Source organism: Stegastes partitus, unplaced genomic scaffold, assembly GCF_000690725.1.
Source record: "Stegastes partitus isolate 25-593 unplaced genomic scaffold, Stegastes_partitus-1.0.2 Scaffold1267, whole genome shotgun sequence".
NCBI classification, from domain to species: Eukaryota; Metazoa; Chordata; class Actinopteri; family Pomacentridae; genus Stegastes; species Stegastes partitus.
In genome coordinates, this window is record NW_007578998.1 from 35,173 (window position 1) to 47,701 (window position 12,529).

At 44.9% G+C, this 12,529-nt stretch overlaps 1 protein-coding gene across 3 annotated transcripts in view; it reads right to left on the reverse strand.

Annotated features, from left to right (window-relative positions):
- Window positions 1-5,517: 5,517 nt before the first annotated feature.
- Window positions 5,518-12,529, reverse strand: part of anln2 (anillin, actin binding protein 2) — an 18,909-nt gene continuing 11,897 nt past the window's right edge. For 2 of the 3 annotated variants that reach the window (XM_008297982.1, XM_008297980.1), the window contains 9 exons: window positions 12,027-12,080; window positions 11,194-11,226; window positions 11,078-11,099; window positions 10,836-10,945; window positions 10,544-10,597; window positions 9,834-9,920; window positions 8,668-8,775; window positions 7,711-7,853; window positions 5,518-6,959 (listed from right to left, as the gene is read on the reverse strand). In XM_008297982.1, coding sequence (XP_008296204.1) covers window positions 6,812-6,959; window positions 7,711-7,853; window positions 8,668-8,775; window positions 9,834-9,920; window positions 10,544-10,597; window positions 10,836-10,945; window positions 11,078-11,099; window positions 11,194-11,226; window positions 12,027-12,080 — 759 coding nt within the window. In that variant the 3' untranslated portion in view covers window positions 5,518-6,811. The remainder of the gene's footprint in view (window positions 6,960-7,710; window positions 7,854-8,667; window positions 8,776-9,833; window positions 9,921-10,543; window positions 10,598-10,835; window positions 10,946-11,077; window positions 11,100-11,193; window positions 11,227-12,026; window positions 12,081-12,529) is intronic. The other variant, XM_008297981.1, reaches the window with a different exon arrangement.

The window sequence follows — 12,529 nt, forward strand, 5'->3', positions numbered from 1 at the left end:
TAACGCCACGTATTACTGATATTTCACTACCTTTATTAGTTTCCATACTCAAGATCCATCCGAATTCTGTTTATGGAATTTCTCTGTAAGGGATTAATAAAGTATTATTATTATTATTATTATTATTATTATTATTATTATTATTATTAATAAAGAAACGTTCAGAAGCACTAACCTGGACTTTTGTTCTGGCGCTTCCAAAATGTCCCACAGGACCTGAAGGCACCGCGAGGCCGAGGCGAGGGGAGGCGACCAGGAAGCGGTCCAGATGGTGGCATGAGGGGTGAGGGGGGGGGACGGACCCGGTGTTCCTCCTCGGACCCCCTGGGAGCCTCGGAGCGACTCGTAAAGGGAAACCGGTTCCTGGAAGAAACAATGCATAATGCATCAGTCATTAGCTGCAGGCCGTCGAGCAGACGGGCAGCAGCTAATGGAGCCTCCACGTCCAGTCTGAAGGCACCTCCAGATGTTTACGTGCTTCTCAGAACTCCTCTGTTGTTGGTGGTGGTGGTGCAGAACAATATGTGTTGAAATGTTCTGTGTTGTCTCCTCGTACTTGTTCAGTTTGTCTTCATGGACATTTTATCTCTCACTGAAAAGCTTTGTATTCACCTGTCATCTCTTTGTGGTTGTTTTGTCTCTTTGTGGTTGTTTTGCATCTTTGCAGTGATGTTTTGACTTTTTGTAGCCACGCTGTGCCTCTTTGTGGCCTAGTGGAGTCCATGATGTTCGGTGTCTGATTTGAAGGTGTGTCAGACGGTTTAAGTGCTTCTCATAACTTCACGCTTGTTGTTGACGGTGAACAAATGGTGTTGAACGTTCCGGTGGATCCAGCGGCTGTGATCCTCTGCAGCTGTCCAGCAGCTACCGCCGCTGAGGGGAGTTTGTTTATTTGCGGACCGGTCGAGTCCTCTGACCCCGCCGCCCTGTTTACGCCTCCGAGCTTCCCGAAAACTCTTCAAAACACAGCGAGCGGCGTGCCAAGCGTCCCTGTGGCCGGAGCCAGCACAAACAGAGCGCCGGGAACAACCACGGTCCGTCATCTTCAGATTTCCTCACGCGGCGTAGCGCTGCTGCGTGGGCGAGCCGTGCGCTGAATAACAAACCGAAGGAGACAAAATGATGAAAGAGCTGCGAGAAAGGACGAGTGTGGTGCAACTGCATGGACAGATTGTGAAACAACAGGCCTCCACGCTGAAGCAGACACACAACGAACACAGAGCATGCAGCTGCATTGGCTGTTGTGTCGCCTCTTTGTAGCGACTCTGTGACTCTTTGTAGTGACTCTGTGACTCTTCCTGGCGTCTCTTTGTAGCCGGCTAGTGCACTTCCCACATTTCTTCATCGCAGTTTTGTGTTTCGTTGTTGCAATTTTGTATCTTTGTAGCTTTGTAGTGTCTCTTTGTAGTTATTTCCGTGGACATTTTGACCCTCTGTGGCCACTTCATGTCTTTTTGCTGTAATTTTCTGTCTCTCTGTAGCTGTTCTGTGTCTCTTTGTCGTTGTCTTGTCTGTTTGCAGTCAGTTTGTGCATCTTTGTAGCTGTTTTGTGTCTCTTTGTAGCTGTTTGTTGTAGCCACTTTGTCTCTTTGCAGTCACCTTTATCTTTGCAGCTGGTATCTTTGTAGTTGTTTATGTCCATTTAGTGTCTATTTGCAGTCATTCTGTGACTCGTTTCGTGTCTCATCCTGTTTGGAGCCCAACATGCATCTCCATGTTTCCGTCCGTCATCGCTCTGAGGATGTTTTTGTGCGTCTTCATGGTCAGTTGGTGACTCAGTTTGTTTCTATTTGTGGTCGTTTCTGTCTCTTTCTAAGTATTTCGGGTCTCTGACGGTCATTCTGTGACTGATGTTGTATCTCTTCCTGTTTGGAGCCCATTTTTATATCCATGTATTCACTGGTGAGCTCTCTGAGGATGCTCTTGTGACTCTTCCTGTTTTTTTACTTCCATGTTGTTGTGCCCGTGTGGTGATTCTGTCTCTTTGTGGTCATTCAGGTTCTGTTTATGGTCATTTTGTGACTCAGTTTGTGTCTTTTTGTGGTTGTTTGGTGCCGCTTTACATCTCTACTTTCTGTCGTCCTGTAGCATCGATTCATGGACGTTTTATGTCTCCTTGTGTATTGTTTCCTGTTTATAGTCAGTTTGCATCTCTTTGCTTTCATTTTCATGTATTTGTGTCGCTTCGTAGTCGTTTAGTGACTCATTTTGTGTGTCTTTCCCTTTTTAGCCAAACCACGCATCCTCGTACTAATGTATTGTCTCTTTTAGGATGTTTTGCGTCTCTTTGTGGCTTTTCTGCGAGTCCTTTTGTGGCCGTTTCTTTTTGTAGGACCAGAGCCCCTCCTGACCCGGTGGACCTGGACCCAGTAGGCCCGTTGGACCTGGACCCAGTAGGCCCGTGCAGTAATCCATCAATGTGACGTTTTGAACACCAGGGAGTCACATCTTACGTCACAGTTGTTTAGTTTTTCTTCGGTTCCACCCTCGCCTCACGCCCAGGATCTCCAGATAATACAACATAATGAATTAGTGGTGATGTACGCTGATTAAACCTTAAACCGGGTCTGACAACGGTCCAGCTCAGCCCAGTGAGAGCTATGAGCTGTAGGCAGCTGCTTTCTCCGTGATGTTTCGTTATAAATGCAGATAATCCCTGAAAACGCAGCAGCGACGATTTCATTAACGTGCAATTCTGTCGGTTTTAACATCAGTGCAGATTCGGAACCACAGCGGGCCCACGTGTCGGGTTTATGGGCCTCCATGAAATGAGTAGAATATCCTTTATTAGTCCCACATGGGTAGATCTGCACGTCACAGCAGCAATGTGACGGTAAGAAAAGCAAGAAAACACAATTATGAGTTAAAGAGGCGACGTATCCAGACTAAGAACACAAACTTAAGAATATGTGGATGAATGAACGTCTGATTCTCTCAGCTCCAAGTTCATCTGTGTTTTACACAACACCAGAGTTTCAGTCTGGTTTCTTTGGAGGCATGTTTGAGCCGGTGCACCATTAGCGTTAGCGAAGCAGCAACGGCTGGTTGGCCAGAGCTGAGAAGAGGAGCAGAACATTCCAGAAAACTTTCCTCCAGGTGAAAAAGAGACTTTCAAAGGATTACAGTTTGAAAATTACACGACTAAAGACAGCAGTTTGCAGCTTAGATGAAAAAAGTGAGGATGAGCCGATGCTAAAAGACGCTAAAATGCTCCACAGAGCTGAGACCAGCTGTTGGGGGCGGGCCAGCGCTGTGCCGGTTCTGACCGTAAACCGTCCCTGTAGAACCTCTTTCAGGCCGTTTCAGTACGTACTCAAGAGTGGCGCAGAAAAGCTACTGGGCCGGTTTCGACGCTGATTCATTGAAGTCATAGAAGCACATTTGTTCTGCTCTGTAGCATCGCCACCAACAACACAGGAGTCACCGTACAGGTCACATGACAAACGCTCCACTTCATTTACTGACCTGGAGCTTCTCCTTGTTTCAGGGCTGCTCAGAAGCTCCCACCTCAGGCAGTCCTGTTCTCTTCCTGACAGAGGTTGTACAGGGCTAGCAGCCAGATCACCATGAAACGCTGCAGAGGAAAACAGCTGATGGTGACTTCACCTGAGATCGTATCACAGTAATTATAGACGCTGTGAACAGAAGTCGAACAGCAGGTTTATATCAGAAAGGTCAAAAAGCAGGAAAAAGTAAAAACCTCTGACTTTTTATTTCTATATCTCTACTGGGCTGCTTTATGTCCATTTATATTCATTTGTGCCTTTATTTAGTAGTTTTGCACCTTTTTGTTGTTATTCTTTGCACTTGAAATGCATTTTATGTCTGACGTTGAATGTTTTGTGTCTCTTTGTAATTAAAACTACAGAGTCTAAGATCAGAAACTTCTCTCCAGATTAATGAGGTTCACGGAAAAAATGAAATTAAGTGTAAATCGCTGACTTTTTATTTGTATACGGTCCCTTAAACTCCACATGTGCGTCTCTTTAAAGTCATTTTGCGTCTCTGCAGATATTTTTTTGTCTCTTTGTGGTCAATTTGCTTTTCATTTAAGTCTTGTTGTTTCTCAGTGTAGTTGTGTCTCGTTGTAGTCCTGAGTGTGGTTTCAGTCCCTTCATCCCTCCTCCTGACACAATGGACCGACATGACATCCACTCCACTCGTCCTTTCGGTGCTACTGACCAGCCGGCCTCCTCAGCTTCGCCTCCTGCTCGGCTGCCAGCAGGAGCAGCTTCCTCCGCGGCCATGTAGGGACGAGGCTGAGGAACCAGGAAGTTGGTCGGAGTGTATTCCTGTCGGGGAGGCTCCACGTGGACGAGGACAACGAGGCCGCCGACCTCCAGCGTTTCCTCCTCCTCCTCACAGACCCGACAACAGCCTCATCTGCAGCCGTCGATAAGTCACAAAGACGACGACAGCAGATGAACCGAGGAGGATGTGCACGATGAGATGAAGCTCTCCTTCGTGTTTGAGAGATTCTGCAGCTATTGATCCCAGCCGATCGATGCCACCTCCGGAGACTTCATCACAAATCGTCCTGCGATCAGTAACAGCAGAACGTCGTCGTCTCAACGGGAACACGAAGCAGAACAATGGTGTAAATAAGTCATCTTCTTTATCGGTTCAGTGGCTTCATTTGACAACCACATTGTGTTTTTGTTGGTAAGTTTGTCTGACAACGTAAAAACATTTTGGTCTGGACAGAAATATGAAGGATCAACCTACTGATTCTGGATTATTCAATCCAGTATTCAGCTCTCCTCAGATTATCAGTCTCGTGTTTTATTTTCCACTAGTTAGTGATAAAATATGGTAAAGCTTTAAGAAGTGGCCTCAGTGTCCCGCCAACGGTACGATCTGAGTCCAGTCATGAGTAATAACACATGAATTAATCAGGAAAATGTTTGATTTAAATAGTAATTCAGTAAGATTTAAACCTGTTGTGTAAATTTACCACATCAGTCTTATGAAAAGCATCTGTAGTTTCAATGTGCTGTATAACTGATGACTTGAACGGGTATCAACCCCGAAAAGAACACATCGGTCGACCCCCAGGTACAGAAGACTTCTGAGTTCTCTCTCCGTCCTCCACAGAGCTGCAGGACTTTATATGAAATGAGCCACAGTGAGGGATCTATCCACACATCTCCACAGGGCGTCTCTCTGCATTAACTATTGGACTGAAGGTGGACTGCTCCAGCAGAACCCAGCGCTCCCCTCCCCTCCCCTCGCTGTCATCACCTTGAGCTCCGTAACACCCAGCAGCGCCTCCACCCAGAGCAGCTATGGGACGATCAGGAAGTCTAATTCTAGCCCGTTTCCTGCATGACATTCCTGACCTGAGCTGCCTTCCTGCCAGACGCTCTCCGGCTCCCGACGTATAGAACGGCTGCATTCCTTCACATACGGGCCGAGGAAGCGCAGAAGCATTTAAAACCCACGGCGCAAAACGACCAAACTGTCCCTTTAAGCCTCTTGGTGTGTGGAAAACCCTCCCCGATGGGTCCGAGTCGAGCCGGTTTTTGAAGCATTTCCTTTATTGGTACCTTCCATTAAGTGCATAGGATGAGAGTTCACATGGACAACATTCAGAAAAGTGACAGACTGAGAGGTGGAAATACACAGAACAGAACAGAACAGAACAGAACAGAACAGCAGGCAGAACGGACCACGTTCATGGCAGCAGCAGCAGCAGCACTACGCTCCCTCCCAGTTCTCCCAGTCAGGCTGGAGAACACGCCTTCATGTGTGTGAATATATATCAGATTATACATGTGCAGTTACAGCCGTCGAGCACAAGCAGGGCTGCAGCTGATCACAGGCTCTGCTGCTGTAGAAAAGATATTCAGTTCACCGTCACACAAACCAGAAAATATTCACATTTATAAGCCGGAATCAGAGAATTTCTCTTTAAAAAAATGCTCAAATTCATCTCCAGCAATCATGAAAATCAATTAATTGGTTTAATACTCGACAATTAATTGATTAACAGTGTGAGTGAGCAGCTCAGGGAACAAAATCCAGAGATTTAAGGGTTTTTTTTTCTGAACTGTCATCCCGTCACATTTCAACGTGTGGAACTTCAAGGCCCATCATATTAACCTTACTAACGCAAAAATAAGAAAACATTGATAATCTTCTGGCTGCTGCTCTTCTTTTCCCAAATAAGCGTTAACATTTAGAGAGACGTTGCCTTCTCTACATGTTTTAGTGAACTTCTTCCACCATCAGACGTAAACACAACCAGAACAGTAACAGTAATTGATTTTCTTTCTTCATAGCCGGTAACAGATCCACCAGCCAACAGCCTGAGGATGTTGTTCTGTATCTGCACTAACGTCCACCCGGACCAAACACAGGCAGACCCTGTACGCTCCCATTCAATCACCAGCTTCTACGTCTTAATAATTCATCGTGTTTCCGCTCATCTCCCGTCCTAGATTAGTTTATTAGCCTCCTCCTTCAATACTCATTAGTGTGTCTCTATAAATGTGTTTCACTTCCAGTTTTTAACCGATATACAAAAATACATTCTAGATATGTGTGTAAATTATGTCAAAAGTGTTCATAGAAGGTTCCCCATCGCTACTGAAAGTGAGCGACGAAGGCGACAGCAGCTGAAAAAACAAAGTAAAAGATTTGAACAAAAACAGGTAAATAAAAGGAAAAACCAACAGCGCTGATTGGATTCAGGTTAAAACAGAAATAAATCCCCGTGAGTGTGTTTGTCTGGTTCTGTCGCTCTGAGATGAAGAACCTGAACCCTGACTCCAGCCCGTCTACCTCCAGGACGCCTTCACGCCTCTAACAATCACAGAATGCTCTCCCTCAGGTTGCTGCCGGTCGGCTGCTGACTCTCCGTCCGGGTCCCGTTCCACGAGTGAAAGTCCAGAAGAGCCTGGTTGAGCTTCTCCATCCAGTCCAGCCTCTCCTGCTTGGTGTCGGCCGAAAACCAGCACCTGAGACCAGAACGGCGTCAGTTAGAGAAGAGAACCATCCACCTTTAACACACAGCTGTGAGCGTACTATATATACGCTTGTAAAGACCCGGAGATCAGATTTATATGTTTTAGTGATTCCATCAGAGGAAGTTCAGAGTTTTAGGAGTCACTGGAAACTCAAGACTGTCTTCAGAAGTGGACGTAGACTTTAGCTCTTCTCGCCTGTACCTGTGCTTGACCCGACAGAACCACACAGTGGGTGTGTTCCCTCAGCGACACCACTCTACTGTTTAATCTGCCAGAAAACAGACGGAGGGCGATTCCACCTTAAATCACCAGATCTGACAAACACAGCCGGTGACGTCACGAGAGGCGTCGCCCTCCGACTGTCACCGGTCAAAGTGTGACGTCAGCAGCCGGCTGCAGCCAGAAGAGCAACTCGCCTCCTCCCGACTGTAAATACGAGTGACGGCTGTGTTTAAACAAGTCGTCACGATGAGGGAGAACACTGGCAACGCACAGACAATAACAGAAGCTTGATCACAGCAGAGGAATGAGGAGGAGAGCGTCATCAAAAGTCCAAGTCTGAGCAGTTGTTGTTCATCTTATAAATTGAGTTTTTTCCTGCTCTGACAAACCAAAACATCAGTGCTGTGAAAAAAGCTCTGAGAACGACCCACTGAATCCAAACCAAGCTCTCCATTAGAACGTGTTTTTGTCGTTCGCTCCCAAACGTCTGACCTTATGGGGAGTTTTGGGTCCAACTCACTTGGCCAGAGCGTCCCGGCTGTCGTCCTGCTGCGTGACGCTGCTCACCAGCTCGAAGGTGAAAGGCCGAGCGCACGAATCCCTCTTGACCGGACGGACGCAGCGGCTGGGCGAGCCGGACAGGGAGACGCTGCCTTCTGCCTGCTGGGGGTTGAAAATGTGAAAACATGTCATCAGAACGGAGACTCCAGGTGGTGTGTGCTGCTCACTTACCCTAAAAAAGGTAATCTGATTTCCCACAAATAGCCACTACATTGGCAGCGATTTGTTAGATTTGTGGGAAGGTAAAAATATTACACTTTAAAACTTCAATATGAAAATGAAAACTGTGGTGATTGTTGTTTGTTTATTTACTTACACGCCTGGTAATTGGTGCGAATCAGTTGAAAATCAGTAAATAAACAAACTACAACGACCATTTTCAGATTACATTTTAAAAGTAAATCAAGGCTACGCCGGACCAACCAAATTTAGCCCAAAAAAATAACGTCTAGATCACGCTGGGTGTGTGGTGGGCTGGATTATCACCGGCTTAGAGGTTAGAAATCACATTAGCGTGGAGCCAGATTTCTTGATGACGAGGTCAAGGCTGCTACAGAGGTGCGGTGTGAGGACCAGACTGAAGACTGTGGGTCAAAGGTTCAGACAGTCTGAAGGTAAAGTGGGTGTTCTGAGGTGAATGTGGACGATACTGACAAGTGATAGTCCAATGATGATGGTCTGCTGCTGCCCTCTGAGCTAAAGTTACTCATATTGTTAATATCATATGAAACAGATTGGAGTCGTTGAGCCTCTTCTGCCTGCAGTCTGAACAACATAAATCTGCGTCTGCATGCCCCGTATACGTAGACATCGATCTACTGGAACCGAGTCCTGCTGACAGGCTGGAAAATAACATCACAGCAACAACACCCGACTTGTTCAGGAAGTCCAATCAGGGCTCCAGTTCTGTCCAAACCTTGGTTTCCTTGTCGTTGGGGTGGTTCCAGTAGAACATGCTGCATCCCTCCAGGACGAAATAGCGGCGATGCCAAACCCCGTATCCACTGATCAGCTCGAACATCGTCTGGAAGCCACAAACACAAAGAGGAGGGGATTGACTACACAGACGAAAGCAGCTGTTTAGCCCTGGAAGCAGCATCTTCAGGGTCAGTTCACCACCTTCTACACTCTTGTCTTGGTCAGTATCAGCCGTACAGAAACACACGGTGCATCTAGTTTTGTTCAGAACAGTCTATTCTGATCTTCCATCATTTGATGTGACCACAGTTGCTGTTTCTTTATATTTGTCGTTTCATCATGGACTCGTGTAAGAAAACGCTGGCAGGACAGATTTCTTTTTCAAACTGGACAAGACCGGATAAAACTCCATTAATAGGGAATTCTTGCTCCAGATATCGGTCAGAAAATAATACATACAAAGACTTACGTACAGCACAAAAAAGTAAATAAATAAAATACTGTGACGTCAGACCAACAGTGTTTTCATTTTTGTGGTACAACTTGTTATTCATGCTTCATGAGTTATGAAAGTTCACCAAAAATAACCTTTTTTCCATTTCTGTGTCCCAGTATTTCATATTAAAGTATTCTAATGTTTAGTTTGTATTACTGTGACCTGCAGCTACCTGTGGTTCAGGAAACACCACTAGTCCATTTCTGAATTATCTTTTGTTAATGTGAACTCAAACTTTCATTACTTTTCCTTTTTCTCATATTAGAGATTCTTTAACACGTTACAGATTCATAACAGTGAAAAAAAAATCTGTTTTTTATCTTTAACAGTTCCTGAAATGTTGTTGTTGTTTCATCTGCCTCAGATTGTAACGTGAGAAAAAACCTGCTGGAAGTGGGTCGACGGGAAAGTTTTAAAAAACATCGTCTCACAAAGTATTCGATATATCAAAGTAAAACTGTACAAATATTCATGTTTTATTCTGTTGAGTTTTAAGTCAAATCATGATAGTCGAGCAGAAAATGAAATGATTGGAGATGGAATGACTGAAAACAGCCTTTATTTGTCAAATCGAACCAAACGTTTAGCTGATTCCAGTCCAGAAAGACGCTGAATGATAAATCTTTTTAAGAACCTGCTGTGTACAGACAGAGAGCAGCGTCACTGACCAGGAAGCCTTGGTGCTGGACGTCTGAGTGGCTGCTGCTGTCCAGCTTCAGGTAGATGTTGCCCTCTAGAGGAGAGAGGAAAGGCACCTGCAGTCAGGGAAGAAGGAGGAGAGGCACCGTGAGACAGGTTTGACGGGGAAAAGACTGCGAGAAGATAGATTTCTAACTTCCAACAGAAGATAAAGATTAGATACTGTTCTGCTCTAACAGCTTAAATTAGGAGTAACATAACAGAGACTTAGAGGTGAAACTGAGTGTAAACGCTGCTATTTTCATCCCAGGGATCATGCACGAACACAGCAGAGAAACAGCATGTCTGATAACAGTCCTGTATTATTGGGTTTGATTTCTTTAGATCAGATGAGACAGAGGAAATTAACTCACGATGGACAAACAAACACTGAGGCGGCGGTTAATTTGAGAAACGATGAGTTAGAGCAGAGATCTCCAGCTCCAGTCCTGGTGAGCTACTGTCCTGCAGGTTCTAGACGTTACCGCAACACACCTGACTCACATTAATGGATGATCAACAGACTCGTGTAGAACTTGACAACAAGCTGCTGGAGATCCTTTAATGTGAGTCAGGTGTGTTGCGGTAACGTCTAGAACCTGCAGGACAGCAGCTCACCAGGACCGGAGCTGGAGATCCCTGGATGAGAGTTTTTGCAGAGAAGAAAGACACAGAAAGGAGGCGGTGAAGGGCTGAAAACCTTTTCCTGAAACTCATCTCCCAGCAGCCTCCTGATTTTGCCTTCAAGCTTCATCTGAGTGGAGGAGGCGAGACAAAGAGAAGGGAGGGAGACAGACGGGTTAGATCACCGGTGAGCCCAGCCGTGTGCAGGAACGTCTAAACAAAGAGGGTTTAAAGTGGCGTCTGTGCCGCAAAACCCAGCAGCTGTGCAACAAAAGGAACTTACTGCACTCATAAAAGCACACTCAGGTGAACTCAGGTCGTTTTAAAACATCCTACACTCAGAGAAAAGCTGATGCAGTTCGACCGACCTTGTCCAGAGGGAACTTGCTGTGTCCCAGCGAGGCCAGCGTGATCTTATGGGAGCCGACCAGACAGAAGTTACTGGAGCGCCGAGCGTTGAGGGAAGGATGAGCAGCGGCTGCAGGATGAACGGAAAGAAAACGGATCAACATGAAAGGACACGACCATTATGACCAGTTTAAACACAACTAAACCTCCCCAGAGTGGAGTACAGCAGGAGGAATCGAAGCTGAAATAAAATAAAACTCACATGTCAGAGCGTTACTGGATCTCTGTTGGAAACAAAACAAAGTGTTTACAGACGGGAAGCGAGAAAAACACACATCAGGAGAAGGTTTGTGGATTAAAATCAAGCTGGATACTCACAGTTATAGTATTCAGAAGCTTTCTTGGTGTGACCTGAAGGTGTGAAAATACCATAAATCAATTAATAACATTCATATTAATAATACCTTTATTTATAGAGCACATTATTGGAAAGAGAGTTTACAAAACGGAGGATATTCAGCAAGAAAACATCCGTCAGACAGGCAGACAAAAGACCAGAGAAGCAGAACGTCAGCACAAAATGCAAAATACAGAATTTTAACGTAAATAAATCGATAGTACAAAGAACGATTCATACAAAAAACACAATAAAAGCACCAAGAATAAAAGGAAATATAATAAAACTGTAAAAACAAGAGTAAAATAAAACAAGAGAATTACACATTTAAAGTTAATTTAGTCCCTGAGGTCATAATTAAAGTGTCGTTTATTGTTTTTTAAATATTCTTCATTTAAATTAAACAGTTTATTATTAATTTTTTCTACACCAAATCCAGTTTTTATCTTCTTGTAGAAACTGCTGATTTAATGACTTGTGTTTTATTTTGCTGCCTTGTGAAGCACTTCGACCCCGTTCAGGACTTTCATACGTAGAAGGTCCAAGAAAGAATCTGTGCAAAACATCTGCTGGTATTCATTACAGACTTTTATATTATGTTAAATTAATCTTCTGATGAGTTGACGTATTTTTGGTTTGACAAACGTCCCTCTTTCTGTATTTAAAAAAAAAAAAAAATCTTCAAAAATAAAAAAACAATAACCTAAACCAGATGAACTGGGGGGTCCAAAAGACCCCTAAAGTCCTGAACAGGGCTGAGAAGTGTTCCGTAAATAACAATAAATACAATTTGTGATAAACATCGCCTGCTCACCCGGGACTTGGTGGCGGTCCGGTCCACGCTGCAGCTGCTGCTCGACGTGTGCGACTAGATGGGACGAAAACAAGCCCGTAAAAAAACGACAAGTTCTGATAACAGAGTAAAAAAAATGAGACGATTTTGTACAACTGAGAAAACAAACAGAGTAAGAAAAAGGCAAGAAGCCAAACACAGGAGGCCGGTCAGCTGGCTTGGATACCATCATCTGGATACAAACCAAAGTCTAAACTAAACCACGTTACACAATCAAATGAGACAGGAACACAGAGGTTACGAATAGGAACGCTGAGCTCGTCAAATCAAGACAAGGTGAAGTCTTGAACCCTGAGAACATCAAACCATCATCAAGCAAGATGGCCAAGAGTCAACCAGGAACCAGCAGGAAGCAGCTCTGGATGGACCAGAAGCTGCTGGAACACAGCTGTCAGTGTCCACAGGGTCTGACATCAACATGAGCTGAGAGGCTGATGGAGAAGGAAGTTCTTCCTCTAGAAGCA